Source organism: Clupea harengus, chromosome 7 (genome assembly GCF_900700415.2).
Source record: "Clupea harengus chromosome 7, Ch_v2.0.2, whole genome shotgun sequence".
NCBI lineage: Eukaryota > Metazoa > Chordata > Actinopteri > Clupeiformes > Clupeidae > Clupea > Clupea harengus.
Genome location: NC_045158.1, coordinates 17,911,935 through 17,930,219, shown reverse-complemented (window position 1 = coordinate 17,930,219; position 18,285 = coordinate 17,911,935). Strand labels below are relative to the sequence as shown.

At 45.4% G+C, this 18,285-nt stretch overlaps 1 protein-coding gene across 1 annotated transcript in view; it reads left to right on the top strand.

The window, feature by feature from the left end:
• antxr2a (ANTXR cell adhesion molecule 2a) overlaps nt 1–18,285 on the top strand; it is a 69,869-nt gene that overhangs the window by 21,687 nt on the left and 29,897 nt on the right. Inside the window, exons 11-16 of the mRNA XM_012835114.3 lie at nt 2,380–2,458; nt 3,422–3,517; nt 8,127–8,171; nt 8,806–8,901; nt 11,335–11,499; nt 11,834–11,914. Coding sequence (XP_012690568.1) covers nt 2,380–2,458; nt 3,422–3,517; nt 8,127–8,171; nt 8,806–8,901; nt 11,335–11,499; nt 11,834–11,914 — 562 coding nt within the window. The remainder of the gene's footprint in view (nt 1–2,379; nt 2,459–3,421; nt 3,518–8,126; nt 8,172–8,805; nt 8,902–11,334; nt 11,500–11,833; nt 11,915–18,285) is intronic.

Genomic DNA, 18,285 nt, shown 5'->3' with positions numbered 1-18,285 from the left:
TTTTCACTGCCGTTTACTATTTATGTCCATGTTACAATGTAAAAGAAGATGGCCATTATTATTTGTATTTACAGCACATGGTGTTATTGTATTTAGTTTCCTCTTGCTTTATGGCTATAATAATGTAAAAATTAATACTCTTAAGGAATGCTGTTGTAGTTCCACCACACACACACACACACACACACACACACACACTCAGAGCTGTTCAGCTGGCAGCTGATACACACACATGGGCCCGTGAATAATTCACGTCACTCATTTCCGCATCTTTAAGGATGTCACGGCGGCCATCTGCAAGACATCACAAACGCTCCCCGTCACTGCCTGCCCCCTCTGACACAGAGCGGGACAGAAGAACGGGGAAAGAGAGAAAAAAGTTCTAGAGGCTTCTTCTGGCGTCTCCAGTGACTGTGGGAGTGACTTGTTGCTCGCCCCACGTCACTGTCTCTGAGTTTTCTTGTCAAGAGCAGGGCACTGAGTGATCCTCTTCCCTCTCGAACATCTGCCAGTCCTGCATTACGTCCGTGACATGCCTGCTCCCATCCGCATAGCAGCCAGGCCAGGGAATACCCCACGTTGGTAGAGCTCGCTGATTGAGATGCAAGTGTCCAATCAGCTTAATGTTGTTGTGACATCTTTGAGAGAGCTGGATCTGGTAACCGGGCTTTTAACCGAAACACCGCAGCTTTGCAGGGAGTGGAGCGAATTGGAAAGTTTTGAGGAGGGGTTGGGGGGGTGGGGGGGTTGTCATGTCAGCTGTCCTTCTTCACATACACAATGGCAGCTACGTACATTTTGTGCATGCATGTCATATGCTGAAATCCTAACAGGGCATCCCTATTCACCAAAGTGAAAGTAGTTGGTCCGCGGTTGCCAGATTGTGTGGCGAAATATAGATTGAAATGCACAACTGTGGAGGCTGGCAGCTCACAGAGTTCTCAATTACTTTGATGGTGGTTGTGAGCTTAACAACTCTCCTGCTGATCTCCTATTTGCATTCAGATGAAAGAAAAAAAAGAAAGAAAGAAAGAAAGAAAGAAAAAGAAAGAAAGAAAGAAGAGAAAGATAGAACGGAAGGAAGAATAAAAAGATGTGATGGCGCATTGAGTGTGTCCACTTTTATCTAGGGAGACAGAATCATTTGGCAGAAGAGTGTGTGTGTGTGTGGAGGGGGGGGAGGCCTCTCCTCTGATCCTGGGTCTATGCACATATCCAGCTTGATTAACAACCTGCCTAGCGGTTCGCTGTATCGAGTGTGTCAGCTAAATTAGCCTCTCCCTTCATCCATTCAGAAGACACACTTAGTTAACATGCAAGAGCCTCTTAGAGCTCCTCGCACAATGGCCAGATTAGATTCACGAGGAGAGGAGAGGAGAGGAGAGAACAATGCCATTAACCGCACAAATGTACTGGTGGGCTGGTGTAAACAACAGGACTGCATTTGCAAATATTTGTCACATTTCTGAGGGGGTTGTGGGTGTCCAGAGTGTTTGGAAATGCGGCCTTTTATCATAATCAAGTCAAATGTTTCTAAGCAATGGCAACACGAATACAATCATTGAAAGAATGCTAGTTTTGGGTCGAGTCTGAGTTCTGGCCCACCAAGAAGAAGAAAGCCAGCATCTACAAACACACACACACACACACACACACACACACACACAAACACACACACATCACAGGGACAACGTTATTTTCACTTCTCTTAGAGCCACGTGCAGAAGACAATAGGCTGCTCTTGCTCCCATCCCCACTCCATTTTGGGGAGGTTGTGAGGCGTTCAGTCGGCCCTGGATTCTCATTAGGCGCGTGATAATTGGATCCTGCGTAACAGACATATGGAGATTACGGTGCCGTTCATCATTAGCACGTTAATTGCTCCCTTTACCTCCTCTCTTGCCGGTAAATAAGTTATATAGGTCATTCTCTGCACCTCCATTGTGCGGCGAGACTCGCCCGCAAGGCCAGTGACAGTCAAGCACAGCTTTTAATTTGGCTTTTAATTGAATCAGAGTGTTTATTAAAAGTGACTTGACTGCTCGGTGTGGATGTGTTTGACCGTAATTTACTATAAGTGCCCATGCTGAGAATTTAACTTTTCATTACATATTTATTGAATCATTATTGTGTTTTATTTTTGTTCAAAATTGGGCTTGGTATGTCCCACATATTAAGCTCTAATACGGCGTAGCTCACTGAAGGGTAAACATGAAATAGAATGTTACAGGTCCGACTAAATACAAAAGATTGTTTCTTTCATAGTCATTCATCTTTGATACTTTCAGATATCTTGAGGTTCTGTGCACTGGCAGCACTTCCTTGTTTTAAGTTTGAACTGTGTGGGTGAAATGAGCTAATTTGGCTCTTGTTCTCCAGGTCCATGGATATCCTGATCAGCCTCAACAGTGGCAAATCCTTCCTTTCCAGTGCCTTCACCATCTCCGTCACTACCTGTGTGAGTGGAACATTTACCTGACAATGAAAATAGTAAACAAATAATACAAATACATTTCTATTATGTAAACATAGCCCCTTGTTGGGAATTTGTATTTTTATTTTAGTAGCGTTTGTTGTTTTAAACCTTATTATCAGTTATAGTCATAGACACTGTATGCTACATAGCCTTAATTGCATTGTAAATATGTGACTGAATAATATTGAAACACACTCTGAAAATCTGTGGTTTTATGATGTTATACATTTGGGTCTTTACACATTTTATAATGTAGTTTTATTTTAATAATGATAACTGTATTAGTATAGTACTAACATTCCCTCCATCTATTGCTTTCATGGGATTTTGCAGTAATTGATTGATTGATGAAGGATGATTAAGTAATTATGTTATTATGTAGGTTTGGATTGGTCTAATCCCCTGGTGTTATGGTGTGGGTCTAAATTAATACAACCGTTTTGTATTGGCTTTACTCTGGCTGCTAATTTCCTCTGTGGTTGATGAGGTGGGTTTAAATTTGTCCCACAGTCTTTATACGAGGTTTAAATGATCACGTAAAGTAACCTAGTGGGTCTTTTGTACTGGTTTAGATTACCTTACCTTCCTTTCAATGTAATGAGATGTGAGTAAGTGAATTCTAGCCTTTTGGGTAAGGTTTAGACTAATTACTACTTACTGAAGTGATGTGGGTTTTAAGTGAGTAGTACCATCTCTTGTAGGGTTGGAGAGTGGAACTATCTATGAATGAATGGGGTTGATTTGAGAGATAATATTCCCTGATATTGTGTGTGTTTGTGGCATGGTGGTGTTTATTGAAATATAAATATTGGATTGATGCTATCAGCTTGTGTGTGTTCTGTGTTGGATGGCATAGTATTGTAGCTATTATTGCATGACTATTCCCTGATATTGTGTGTGTGTGTGTGTGTGTGTGTGTGTGTGTGTGTGTGTGTGTGTCCTCAGTCGGATGGCATGGTGGTGTTTATAGTTTTCCTGGTGCTGATGCTGCTGGCTGCTCTGGCCCTCATGTGGTGGTTCTGGCCGCTTTGCTGCACTGTGGTGAGTACATTAGAATATAACACTTTAACCCTGTAATATTGTAACACTGTAACACTTTAACCCTGTAATACTGTAATACTTTGACGCTGTAACATTGTAACACTTTAACACTGTAATGCTGTAACACTGTAACATGATAACAATCAAACAGTGTAGCTTTAACACCTAAAATCTATGACACTGCGACACAGAAATGGTATATCCACTGAACGCTTTGCCTTTCAGAGCAGTCTGTAAATATTTGTTTTGGTCCTGTGCTCCAGCACATGAGAGTAAAAATGAACCAATGACTACGGAATAGAAGTGCTGACTCCCAGCTTTTATCTAAAGTTCCTTCTATCCTCGTTAGGTGAGCAGTATATGAACTGGATCAACTTTGCACTGTATATGCAAGAAATCTCTCACTGGTCAAAATGTTGGGCTGCACTATGTATGTGTGAAAAGTACTATACTGTATATCTGAGAGAACCTTTTGTGTTCTAGTTCTGCGTTTGGTTCTAGTTCTTCTCCCCTTCCCCTTTCTCTCAGTCCGCTCCCCTGCTGTTTTCTGTGTCGCGTGTTGCCTTTTGAAGACCCCCTCGCCCTCCCCCTCGCTCTCTCTTTTTAAGTGAGCGCTCCTTGCTTGGCACCCTTCCAAGGGTGACTCTGGAGAAATGGGCCTTGGATGCCAAAGGCTGATGTGAAGAAAGGGGTCTGGTAATGAACAGAGTTGGAGCGCTGGGCGCGAGCCAGGTGAACTCCGTGTCCAGAGTCCTCAGGGTAGAACCCATTTCAAAACACCCTGGTCTGAAACTCCGCACCAGATCTAGCACTGAACCGGGAAAGATCTGTGCCAAATCAGGGTCAGAAATGTGCCAGATTCACACCAGATGTGAGCCAGATCTAGGCCAAACTCAGGCAGGAACAGGATGGATGAGGTAATGTTGTGTTTATGGTTGAGTACTCACTCCCAAAATGACCTAATCGTGCCCCTCTCCAAACAAGGGAGGAGTGAGGAAGTATGTTTCGATCGACGTCCTGCCTTTTGGTATGTGCTGATGGCTTCTTCACGAGGCCAGCGCTGACTGCTCTTTCTCTGACATTATTGCCTGGCAGGTTTTTTTGGTAGCTCTTTCTTTTTATGTTATACTATTCACATGATGGTCCGGAAAGCATGGCTGTTCTGGAGGCATTTCTGCATTGTGTGAATAGTTCCCAACTTGAACTGTGTGAGTATAAATCTCAGCCCTCCCCTCCCCTTTAAAAGAAAGAAATCATTTGGTTCATCAACTCCCCTCTTTCCATGCGAACAATGGGAGCCCAGATCGCATTATCAGTCTAAACCATCGCTAACAACTACAGATGGCATGCCCAAGAGCCTCCTGCTTTTGGAATCTGGCGCACAAGGCGCAAACTCACACACACACACACACACACACACACACACACACACACACACACACACACACACACACACACACAGAGTGATGGCATCGGCAGGCAGGCATGCAGGCAGAGAGAGTGAGCAGCGCCGGGCCGCTTTGAGAAAGCCGCGCGCGCGGGCCCTGATCCAGGCAGAGATGGAAGCATATTTTGGAAAACCAACAAACGCATTAAAATGTAAACCCCCTGCAGCATGTCTGGCCTGGCCACTGTTTGTCTTGGTGCAGGAGCTGCTGTTCCCGTCCACCAGGGACTCGGCACTAGGAGAGGGCCATGTGTGCGCTGTTAATATTTAAACTCGCCCCTGCCAGATCTCTCCTCTCTCTACCCCCACACACACCCCCCAACCCACCCCACCCCGTCTTTCACCCTTTTCTCTCTTTTCTCACTCCCTTTCTTTTTTTCCATGAAAAACTAAATCAGAAAGGCACACAACGCAGGCAGACTCACACCAAATCTTTCAGGGGCGAGAAAGAAGCAGAAATGAGAAATCGTTCTTGTCTCATTTTCATCTGATGAACTCTTCTGATTGCTACGGACTTTCGATCTCTAATTTCAACTCATTTTTATTATTCATAGGTTTTAGTATGAACGGGTTTCTATTTGTGCGTCTTTTCCAAAGATACGAGACTGTGAAAGGTGAACTAACTCGTCTCTTGAAAGTGTAATTCTTATGTAATCTGCCACGAGGACAAACTTTAATTATTGAATAGCGACAAGCAATTTTGGTCTGTTTTGTGTTGCCACGGTTTACCTTCACAAGACAGCACTGCCATGAGAGAAGCATGTGATATTTTCCACCAGTTGACCTCTTAGATCATCACTCTTGCCTGGCCCCACAAATAGCTTCATTTACTGGTGATGAAAGTGCATCGTTTTAATTTGCAAATATGCTACTTGTCACTCACCCCAGTCACGATAAGCTGGGAAACAGCTTGACACAACATGGGAGCATTACTGACTAAAGTGAACGGATTATAAACTCCAATTGGACAATTACGCCGCCGCCATATGGTGATGTTTCAGCGGTTGCTGCTGATTGGTCAGATCGCCGCCGCTGCTGTCGCGTATGTTTAGCAGCTCAAGCTGGCCATCAGATGGCTAAGTGTCCGGCGCTTTAGCGTTTAATTACAGACTGCACTTAACGGTTTTAAACGGCCGCCTCTCTACACATCTGTCTGTCAGGTAGTTTATTTATTTTATTTTGAGTGTTTTTTTTCTTCTCTTTTTTGTTGTTAGAACTAACAGGCGAGCACATCATTTGTTTAAAGCTTTATTTATCCTGCAATATGCCCAGGAAATATGAAATCTGCTGCTTAATTACTCAGTGAGAGGAGCTAATCCGTCAACGTAAGGTCTGGCTAAAATGATGGTAATCATCGCACCGGCACACCCCACCAGCGCACATTACTTGGATTTGCCAACAGTCGGTTGAGTGTCAAAGAGCAATTAATTAACACTAATTGATCATTTTCCATTATTTTAATGACAACAGTAGCATTATGGTATTAGTGTGCTTTAATGTGAATAGAACAGCTGTTAGAACCATGATATGTGATAATTAAGAAGCTTTTTTGGGGGGGATGGGGGTGGTGGAGGAGGGGACTAATTCGGTAAATGCACAACCTGACTGGGTGGCAGCGGAAGGTCTTGATTTTGAGTTTGGAGCGTGCTCATTACATTGATTTTTTACACTGACACACACACACACACACATACACATGCACACATACACAGACAAACAGACACTCTCTCCCGTTCTTTCTTTCTCTCTCTCTCGCTCACACACACACACACGTACAAACACACACACACACACACACACACTTACATACACATGCGTGCTTATCCCAGGTGTAACAATGGCTGAAGTTCACTCTTGCATAAGCTCTGCTATGACAATACATGCGTGCTGTGTCTTTTCACGTCAAGAGAAGAAATAATTCAATCTGACTACTGCCTGAACTTCACACCTCTTCAGCTAGTGCTTGTGGCCAGGTTTTCCCCCTGTCCTTTTTAGTGCCGTCCGTGGTTGAAGTGTATTGTTGTCGTGCGTCAGACTGCTGGGGTGAATGTGCTGGCCGGCAGATCAGAAAAGTCCCAAGCCCACACACACACACACACACACACACACACACTTACACACTTACACACTTACACACACACACACACACACACACACACACACACACACACACACACACACACACACACACACACACACACAAACTTACACACTTATACACACACACACACACACACACACACACACACACACACACACACACACACACTTACACACTTCTCCCTGTCTGTCCCCTGGACATGTGTGTTCAGCAGACGAGACGGAGACTTGAGTGATGTCGCAAGTGGGACGTCTCCGCAGCAGAGGTGCTGTCAAACACACTGGCTCTGCATGCTTTCCTCCTGTCCCCTCTGACAGCCAAACACAGCAAAGAGAGTGTGTCTGAGCAATATATCAGTGTGTGTGTGTGTGTGTGTGTGTGTGTGTGTGTGTGTGTGTGTGTTAGTGTGTGTGTGTGTTTGTGTGTTAGTGTGTGGGTGTGCGTGTGCGTGTGCGTGTCCGTGTGAGTGTCCGTGTGCGTGTGCGTGTGCGTGTGTGTGTACCGTAGAGGAAGTGTGTGTTATTTCCCCATCCAGATGAAGCCTGGAGCCCAGCCCAAGCCTCCTCTCCGCATATCATTGGGACTAATGAGCTCCTTAGGATTGCTGGGGCCTGCTGAACCTCATCCAATTAATTAAGAGATAAACGACAGCAATCCGCCGCCGTCCCCAAATGCCCCGTCCAACTAACTACCCCCAACTATCTCCCACTCCCCCTTCAACTGGTTGATCTGGCATTTTGTGTTAACTGGGGGCCTGATCTGTTTGCTTGGCACAATGTGTCTTCCAATGAATGGCGTATCAGCATAATAACGGGCTGCACTTGTAGAAATACATTGGGGTGAGAGCGTGCCGTGGAGCACTGCAGGGCAGACTGAGTAATGGCCATGGTGATGAGGATGAGGATGATGATGATGATGATAATGTCAACGGCGTCGTCCACTCCCCTTCGCCCCCCTCTGTCTGTCACTCTGTCATGTCTCATCGCTATGGTGCTGTCACCATAGCATCATCCCGTGATGACCTCAGATAAGGTATTTGTTTTCCTTTCTGTCTCTGTCAGGTCATAAAAGATCCCCCGCCTCGACCAGCCCCTCCTCCTCCACCTGTGAGTATAAGGAGCTCATCCTCCCATCTATCTATCTATCTATCTATCTATCTATCTATCTTTCTGTCTATCTATCTGCCTGTCTGTCTGTCTATCTATCTATCTATCTATCTATCTATCTATCTATCTTTCTATCTTTCTGTCAATCTATCTGTCTGTCTGTCTGTCTATCTATCTATCTATCTATCTATCTTTCTGTCTATCTGCCTGTCTGTCTGTCTATCTATCTATCTATCTTTCTGTCTATCTATCTTTCTGTCTATCTATCTGTCTATCTATCTGTCTATCTATCTATCTATTTACCTATCTATCTATCTATCTATCTATCTATCTACCTGTCTGTCTATCTATCTATCTATCTATCTATCTATCTATCTATCTATCTGTCTGTCTGTCTGTCTGTCTGTCTGTCTGTCTGTCTGTCTGTCTGTCTGTCTGTCTATCTATCTATCTATCTATCTATCTATATATCTATCTATCTGCCTAGTCAGTTTATCACGCAGATCAAATGAAACACAGAGTAAATGAGTGTACATTAAAGACAGCATGCTGGCTGCTCAGATGCATTGGAGAGCTTCAGTATTGGGCAGCATGCTGGCATTTCCTCTACCTCTGCCTCCTCCTCTCATTTCAGATGCCAGAGGAGGACGACCTGCCCAAGAAGAAGTGGCCATCTGTGGACGCCTCCTACTACGGAGGCAGAGGTGCTGGAGGCATCAGACGCATGGAGGTGAGTAACCGTGGTTACAGAGTCAGAAAAGGTGTACAGTCAAGAAATTACAGTCAATATGGTTCAAAGGTTGCATTGCATGGGAGGATTATTTATTTATTATTTTTATTTCCCTGGTTTGCCTTTCCTTGTCCATAAATTGGGATGGAGACTGTACACTTATTTTTCCAACACCCCTTCTAAAAAAACATGGTCTTATGTCTTATACTGTATATAATAGTTGAGTGACCCCCCACCCTCCTCCTCCATTTTGAGCTTTCTCTCCTACTCCTTGTCACTTTTGTTTACGTTCTGCGTCTCCCCTCTTGAACACTTTGTGAGTGTGGTCCTCTGACGTCAGCTGCAGAGCTTTCAAAGCTGTTTCTTGGAGGCTTGTTCGGGATGGCTGACGGGTTTGACATGACGTGCGGCATCGTCCGCGTCCAGCCTGGAGTCCTGCCTGTCTGCCAGCAGACAGCATCGAGGGGTCGATTGGAGGGGTTATGGGTAATGGGAGGGTGGGAGGGGGGTGCGGATTGAGTGATGTCTGCCAGCCTAATGAATTCATCTCTGGCATCCTCACCGCTGTCAAGCACCTTTTGTTCAGCAGGCTTACGCCCCCCCCTCTGTCTTTCTTTCTCTATCCATCTCTCTCTTTTCTTTTCTATATGTCAATATGTTCCTCTCAGTCTTCCATTCCAGCCTTCTCTTCTCTCTTTTTTTCTTCCTTCTACTCTTCAGTTTTTTTTTATGTGCATATCCTTTATATGTCTTTCATTATGTCTGTCTGTCTGTCTGTATTCGTTTCGTTTCCTTTCACTCTCGTTTTCTATCACTTCTCTTTCTCTCTTTCTCTCCCCTCCCCTCTCAGTGCTCTCTGCCCAGGTACCCTGAGGAGATGCTGGCATCAGTGTAGCACTGATGGAAAACTGAATGAATAAATAAATGAAACAAACATCGGGGAGTGATACCTCGCCAGTGCTGTTCCCAGGAGTGCTGGAGAGAGCTCCAGACAGGACCCCCACACACACACATACACACACACACACACACACACACACACACACACACACACACACACACACACACACACACACACACACACACACACACACACACACACACACACACAGAAGCAAGCATGCACATATACACATACATAGTGTATGTACAAGCACACACACACATGTACACACACACAAACAAATAAACACACACATAAAAACATACATACTCCCCTCTCTCCCTTCCAGGCTGTCTTCGTAGTCAGCCCTCATATTCTGTCAGACACAGCATCTCCATATCTGACGCTGCCTCAGGATTGGCCCCTGGATGTGTGTGTGTGTGTGTGTGTGTGTGTTGGGAGGGGGATTAAGGGAAAGGTGCTGTTAGGAACCAGACTGCATCTTTCTCCTTCTCTAACTTAAGCGCACCTTTAGAAAAACATAAAACATAAGCGGTCTTCACACAGTTGTTGATATTTATGTACGTTTTGGCTCCCTAAGCAAGATCCCACCCCCACACACACACCAATGACAAAACACAGAAAGATTAAGGGGAATGAAATTGGGGATGGGAGTGCCTAGAAACACCCCTACCTCAAGTGACTCCAGAGAGCCGCTTCCTTCACAGGGAGACTGGAGTTACTCCGTGTCGAGCTGGGCAAATCTGCTCTGGATAGCCGTGGTTTAACCTACAGCCTGAGGTGTGTGGCACTAATTGATATGCTAGTTAGTTTTTGCCATGGCAACAGCAGCTGGGCTGTGGGTTTGGTGTGGACTGATCAGTGTAAAGCTGAGAGCTGCAGAGAGGATGGAAAAAAGCACCAGGATCTTATCACCTAAACCCAAATCTATGTCAGATTGATTCAGTTCAGTTCAGTTTTTGTCACTGATTTACATATAAAGCACTATTTACAATGAACATCTTCTCAAGGCAATATAAACCATTGAGAGTTAACCAATAGGAACTTCACAGGGGAACTCCCTTTAGAAATGATAAGCCTGGAACAAACCTTGGCCTAGAGGCCAGTCTAGTGGTCATCTAACTTACAGTCATTTGTTTGTTGATTATAAAGAGGCAAAGATGTTTTCAATAAAAGCTTGCTAGCTTGCTAACAGTATGTGCAATGTATTTGGAATTGTTATGCTGTAAAGGCTGTTTTAATATTTTCAACATGATCTCGAGTCTAAAATTACTGTATGTAGCTGTATGTACTGTATGTAATAGCTCGGGTGTGTTTGTCTTTCCTTCACCTGACCTTATATCACTAAAATGATTTGAGGGTGTTATAACAACTAGGTACCTACAAGACATGCCATACACATATGGATTTAATCTAATTTTAGCTGATATGTTAACATTGAACTAATGTGAACTCATGATTAGGACTACAGCTTGGTGATTTCGTGTGCTTTCCATGAAAGATGTGTTTGTCTTGCTGTCTTGATGTAGGTGCGCTGGGGGGAGAAGGGCTCAACGGAGGAAGGGGCTCGCCTGGAGATGGCCAAAAACGCCGTGGTGACGGTGGTCGAAGAGGCGGAGGAGCCTATGATGAAAAAGCAAAAGTCCACTCCCTCCACCCAATCAACAGAGTCCAAATGGTACACGCCAATCAAGGTGAGACACACTGGCTACCCCAATGTCCTCTTGGTGTGTTCCGTTTACCTTGGAAGTCGGAACTCGGAGATGGGAATGACGTCACACCCGAGTTGACCGCGTTCCAGTAACAAGTCGGAGAACAAATGCTATACCAATGGTTGTTAGCAATTGTTACCAGTTAGCAATACCAGCTGAGAGCAACGCATTGCGCTGTTTTTTGCACATTCAAACACAGTAGCAACATGTCCTCAGATAGATATGTTACACAGTATTTAAGTATGTGTGGTGTTTTCTCACACACTTCTGACCTTTCTGTAATAATGACCTAAATCCATCCATTTTTCCCCCACAGGGTCGCCTGGATGCACTGTGGGCTCTACTAAAACGGCAATATGACCGAGTCTCTCTAATGAGGCCAACATCTGCGGAGAAGGTAAGCTACTTTGGCAAACCTCCCACCAACCATGTGGGAACATAGTACCAACCACTCTTCATAACCCAACTCACCACCTATGAAACCAGCCCTTTTGTTATCACACACTCTAGCAACCCTCTCACAAACTCTGAACCACTTCCCTCTTTCACTTGGCAACAACCACAACTACAAGTCTCCTTGACTCCTCTACTCCTTGACGACCAGTTCTGCAGTAGTATTATGACCCTTGATAAGCAGGCACTGGTTTTAGCAGTGTTTGTGTGTGTGTGCGTGTGTGTGTGTGTGTGTGTGTGTGTGTGTGTGTGTGTGTGTGTGTGTGTGTGTGTGTGTGTGTGTGTGTGTGTGTGTGTGTGTGACACCTGGCAGTGTAGATCAGTATGTTGTTTGGGGATTTTGTGAGGAGTGTTTCTTTCTTGTTGATTGCAGAGCGGCAGGATGCACTTGTGGTTGCATTCATAACCTGGTGGTACGGTCACATGACCCACAGCTGCAAGCCCTCAGAGCTCAGTGACAGCCACAGCCTTATAAGGATGTTGAGCTCAGTCAGCTTTTCCTGTCAGGGAAGTAAAACAGTATTAAACACACACACAGACACACACACAAGCACACACAGACATACACACACACACACACATATGTGTGCATAGGCATACACACAGGGATACGCTCTTTCTCTATATATCCCTCCCTCCCTCGCACACACACGCACACACACACACACACACACAGACAAACACAAACACTCACACACACACACACACACACAGGAAAATGATCAACAGCCTACAAAGTTGGATCGTCTCTCTGGCTCCACTTTATTCAAACAGTCTTTTCCTCCGAAGTGAAGCACACACTGCCCAAACCTGAACATGACACCAGTATGACAGTGCAGCATCCGGTGTGGTTTTAATAGTGACTTGGGTTACTGGCTTGCCTTACAAACCACTGTGGTTCACCAGATTTAGGTTAACCCTCTGCGGGCTGTGGTGCCAGGCACCTTTGAGGAAGTTTGACATGCCTTGACATTTTTATATGTTTTCCACCCATCTAAAAACATTGATCCCTAAATGCTTCATATGCTACTATTTAGCACAAACGCAGTAACATTAGTCTGAGAGCAGTAAGACAGTGTTATAGCAGTATGTCACTAGTACAACTGTAAACACACATAAATCCATATAAATCCTGACACAGCATCCTGAGTGAAGAAGACTTACACAGGCTCTCCTCTCCTGTGTGACGTTCCTATAGGTCCTACTAGTAGATAAAGGTCCAAACAACACAAAGGTCATGGGTTCAACCAAGCAGCACACATACCAATGAAAATGTATGTCTGTACTGTAAGTAATGTTGATAAAAGCATATGGGCATTAAATGGATAAAAGCCTATGGGTATTCAATGGGTAAATGGAATTGCGAGCGTGTAGAAGACACATTCCGTTTCCCTGTGAAGTGGCTCTCTTTGACCTGTGTTTTGCATTCTGCTCTGCTCTGTGTAGTAAATACCCAAGGAGCACACATATTGATGAAAATGTGCATCTGTGTTGACCATGGCTTTGAAGGGTCACACCATCTCTGTTCCCCAGTGAAGTGGCTCTGCTTTGACCTGGTCCTCTGCTCTGCTCCTCTGTGGCTCTCCGGCCGTGTCTCGGTGTCTCTCGCTACACTGTTGTCGAACAGCTTACCCGATGACCTCACGATGTAAACACAGTCTCTGAGTGGTGTCCCCCTCCTCCCTCGGCGTGTTTACACTGAGAGACGAGTCACTAGGGCAGATTCGAGCGCACAGCCAGCACTGAGAGGAGCCTCTTGGGCAGAGCTGAGCATGCTGCTGGCCGTGTTCCTGGGGCCCCCCTGTAATCTGTCTGTCCTTGGTGATTTTATTTACGGGAAAAATGTTAACATACCCGAAGCTAATGTTGTGGGATTGAGAAGAAGGGTCATATTTGTTATTATTATACGGCTCTTCAGAATGTTCCAAAAATTTCTGTTGATTTGAATGGGTCACCCCAACGTCTTGATATTCACTGCTGCAAAAAGTTAATGACCGCTGCCATTGGCAACGGGTTTTGTGCTTCTAATTCACATCTTTCATATCATTCCACAAGTAGTCCGGTCATTTAACGTAACGGAAAGTCATTGTAACTTGTAAGTCAGCAAGTAATGGGTTACTTCGCAACACCTGAAACTTTAAAGTTCTGTTTGCTTGAAGAACTATTTTTTCTTAGCGGAAATCACGAAACGGCAGCAAAATCATTAAAATAAGGTATTTTGGAGGAATGTCTTCTATCGCTTTGGCAAGTAACCGTATAATAAGCGGGATAATGTATTGTCCGGCGGTCATTATCGAAAAATAAACCCCTTAAGGACGAAACAAGACCCCTCCACTGCATGTCGGGTCCTGTTCGTCCCGTCGGGATTTATTTTTGGATAATGACCGCCGGACAATACATTATCCCTTACTTATATACTTGTCAGAGAAGGATAAAGGGAATGTTGGCCAAATCTATCACACAAAAGGAGTAAGGAAAGATACTTCTTGTTTCTCAACTTTTGTGAAGTTTGGAAAAACAGAAAAGAAAAGAAAAAAGAGGGGAAAGCTCTGGAAAGTTCTGTGGATGTTGTTATTGACATTTGAGCCTGTTCTTCAAGCAGTTCTTCAAACACAGGCTAGCCAGCGCAGCCACCAGTGTCCTTGTGAGACTCCCTACCTAGACACACACACACACACACACACACACACACACACACACACACTCACATAGTCATCGGCCATCTGGCCGAAAGGCGTGCACGCAGAGCCTCGGCCAGCCTCGGGGCCTCACGTGGTGCCGCGTCAGGGGCCCTCTCCGGCCCAGCCGTTTTACCCAGAAACCCCTGCAAACTGCTGCCGGCCACTTTCAAGTCCTTGATCAAGAGAGCGGGAGCAGGGCAGCCAGAGGCTATCACAGCCTGATGACTGGGCCCAGCAGACAGGCAGAGAGAAAGAGAGAGATGAGGGAGGGAGGGAGGATGAATAAAGAGATAGGGAGAGGGAAAAAGGGAGGGAGAAAAATAAGTAATAAAGTGAAAGAGAGAGAATGAGAAAGGTAGGGAGTGAAAGGATAAGTAAAGAGATAGGCAGAGGGAAAAAGGGAGGGAGAGAAATAATGAATAAAGTGAAAGAGAGAGAATGAGAAAGGGAGAGAGCGAAAGGATGAATAAAGAGATAGGGAGAGAGACAAAGGGAGGGAACGGATTAATAAAGATATAGGGAGGGAGAGCAAGAAGGAGCAGGAAGGAGAGATTGACTAGAGAGAGAGAAAGATAACAGGAGGGGGAAAAAGAATGGGATGGGGAGGGCTGAGAGAAAGAGAGATGGAAAGGAGGAGAGAGGGAGGAGAGGCGAGGGAAGAGAGGAGAGTGAGGAGGCTTTGATGGCCGACAGCAGCCCTCAGGGGTCATGAATGTTTCAGCGGCCGGTGGATCCACAGGGTTGTGGGACTCGTACAGGTGTAAGGAAGCAGGTTGTCGCAGACATCTGTTCATCTCTGACACCCCCGGGGGTACACAGACACACATACACACAGATGCACAGACACAGAGACACACACACACACACACACACACACACACACAGCCAGACTGTTGGATCGTCAGCAGATGTAGTTTTCGGAAAAGCGCTGCAACCTTTTTCTCTCTCGTTTTTTCTTTCTTTCTTTTTTTCCCTTTTTTTCTTACTTTTTTTGGAGTCTCACATTTTCTTGCCCGAGGCAGCTCCGACACCAAAGGTAGAGCGGGGGTGGACACAGCTGCACTGCCCAAAGTTGCCCCAGGCACAAATAAAGAGATCTGATGCGCTTTGACTGAGTTGCCGTGGCGACCGGGGAGCCAGAGATGCACTTCAGAGCCAACTTCAGCGCGGCAACATCTGCCATCAAGTTACCCAGCGAGTGGCAAGGGACAGCAGGTAGCGGAGGAGCGGAAGGGGGCAGGGTGTGTGTGTGTGTGTGTGTGTGTGTGTGTGTGTGTGTTTAGAGGGTTGCCCTACTCTGGAACTGAGCGTTCTTTTCAATGGCCTTCCTCTGCTTATCCCTTTCTGTCTCTTTTTCTCTTTCACTCTCCCTCTCTTTTACTCTGTCGTTGCTATCACTCTGCCCTTATCCTTTTTCTCCTCTTTCTTTATTTCCTGTTCCCTCTTTCCTTCTCCCCTGTTCTCCTCTGTCCATGTTTCCTTTCTATCTGTCTAGTATATCCATTTCTCTCCCTCTCTCCTCCTGCTGGTGTGGAGCCTGTGCAGGAGCGGTCCATCGGTGTGGCCGCGCTAATGAGGGCCTCTTTAGAAGTGATACGCTCTAACACATTTAGCCCTGTACAGCTCGACAGCGGGAACTCACACAGAGGAGGAGAGACAAAGAGGAGAGGAGTAGAGAGCGGAGGTGAAAGAAAGAATGAATAGATAGATTGATAGATAGATAGACATGCAGATAGTCAGATAGAAAGAAAGATAGATAGAAAGATAGATAAAAAGAAAGAAAGGATGAATGAATATATTGATAGATAGATAGATAGAGAGATAGATAGATAGGAATAAAGATAGATAGAAAGAAAGAAAGGATGAATGAATAGATTGATAGATAGATAGATAGATAGATAGATAGAAATAAAGATAGATAGAAAGACAGATAGATAGAAAGAAAGAAAGGTACGGATATCATCAGCCGTATTGGAAAGACAGCACTTGTGAGGGGGAGGAAAAGTGACGGAGTAGGGTGTGTGTGTGTGCATATATGTGTGTGTGCATATGTGTGTGTGTGTGTGTGTGTGTGTGTGTGTGTGTGTGTGTGTGTGTGTGTGTGTGTGTGTCTGTAAGACAATGGGGATGAAGAGAACCAGAGAGGGAGAGGAGGAAGTGAGGAGGAGGAAAAGCGTTCTCTGGCAGGGTTGTGTATCTGTGTGTGGTGTGTGTGTGTGTGTGTGTGTGTGTGTGTGTGTGTGTGTGTGTGTGTGTGTGTGTGTATCTGTGTGAATATGTGTGTATGTATGTGAGACAGAGAGACACAGTAAACGTGTGTGTGTTTCTGTCATTGTGTCTGTGTGTGTGTGTCGATGGGGGGCTGGGGGGGTGGCGTAATGACCAAACCATACAGGCGCTGGGCCGTTCTTTGTCCCAGTTGATTTGTATGATGGAGCCACCTCATATTTCTCTCACTGCTCTATATCTGCTAAACGCTACTGTATCCTCTGCTACATCTCTGCTAAACGCTACTGTATCCTGTGCTACATCTCTGCTTAACGCTACTGGATCCTCTGCTACATCTCTGCTAAACGCTACTGGATCTTGTGCTACATCTCTGCTAAACGCTACTGGATCCTCTGCTACATCTCTGCTAAACGCTACTGGATCCCACTCTGTGACGCTCCCTTTAACCTACATCCGTGTCTTCAGTTTCACCACAAATCTGAAAGACAGAGAGGAGGAAATCAGAGGGGAAGGGATAGAGATCACGCTCACAGGAAGAGAACAGAGTCCAAGGACAGTGAGCAGGGACCGAGAGTAGGGATGTTGTCCCTGACGATGCCCCTGTCTGCCAGGAGCTGAAACAGTGGTGCCTGGCAGGCTGGCCGTTGTTCAAGACGTATAATGTCACTTCTCTCAGACTGGCTCCCCGCATACATTAAATCCTATTAACATCAGCCCCAGCACCGTGCCACCTTATTAAGACACACACACACACAGATGGGAGGGGTTCCTTAGGGCAAGACTGGGTAATGATGGAACTCTATGTGTGTGTGTGTTTGTGTGTGTGTGTATGTGAATTTTAAATGGTTTGGAAATTCTATCCTCAGACAAAGAAAACATGCTAACCGCAGTTCCTGAGGGGTCTTCATGTATTCCACAACGAATGCCCTCTGTATCACACACACAGAGACACACACACACACACACACACACACACACACACACACACACACACACACATACATACACACTCTCACTTGCCGGCGGATTTATCATCGCCAGCCTTCAGTGTGACAGCGTCTTAATTTAACAGCCAGTGCTCGAGTAAACAGCACAGTGCGGGAAGCATTTAATTAAGTCACTGAGAGTGGGACACACACACACACACACACACACACACACACACACACACACACAAACACACACACACACTACCACCCAGCTCTTCAACAGTGTCATTAGTATGAGGTGGAGGGGGAAGACACGAGTTGGGTGGTGAATTGGCATCAATGCAAGGGGTACAGAACTACTGTGTGTGTGTGTGTGTGTGTGTGTGTGTGTGTGTGTGTGTGTGTGTGTGTGTGTATGAGACTTTCTGTGATAGACTTGTATGTCAGGGCATCCCCCTGGGTTGACCATACCCAAA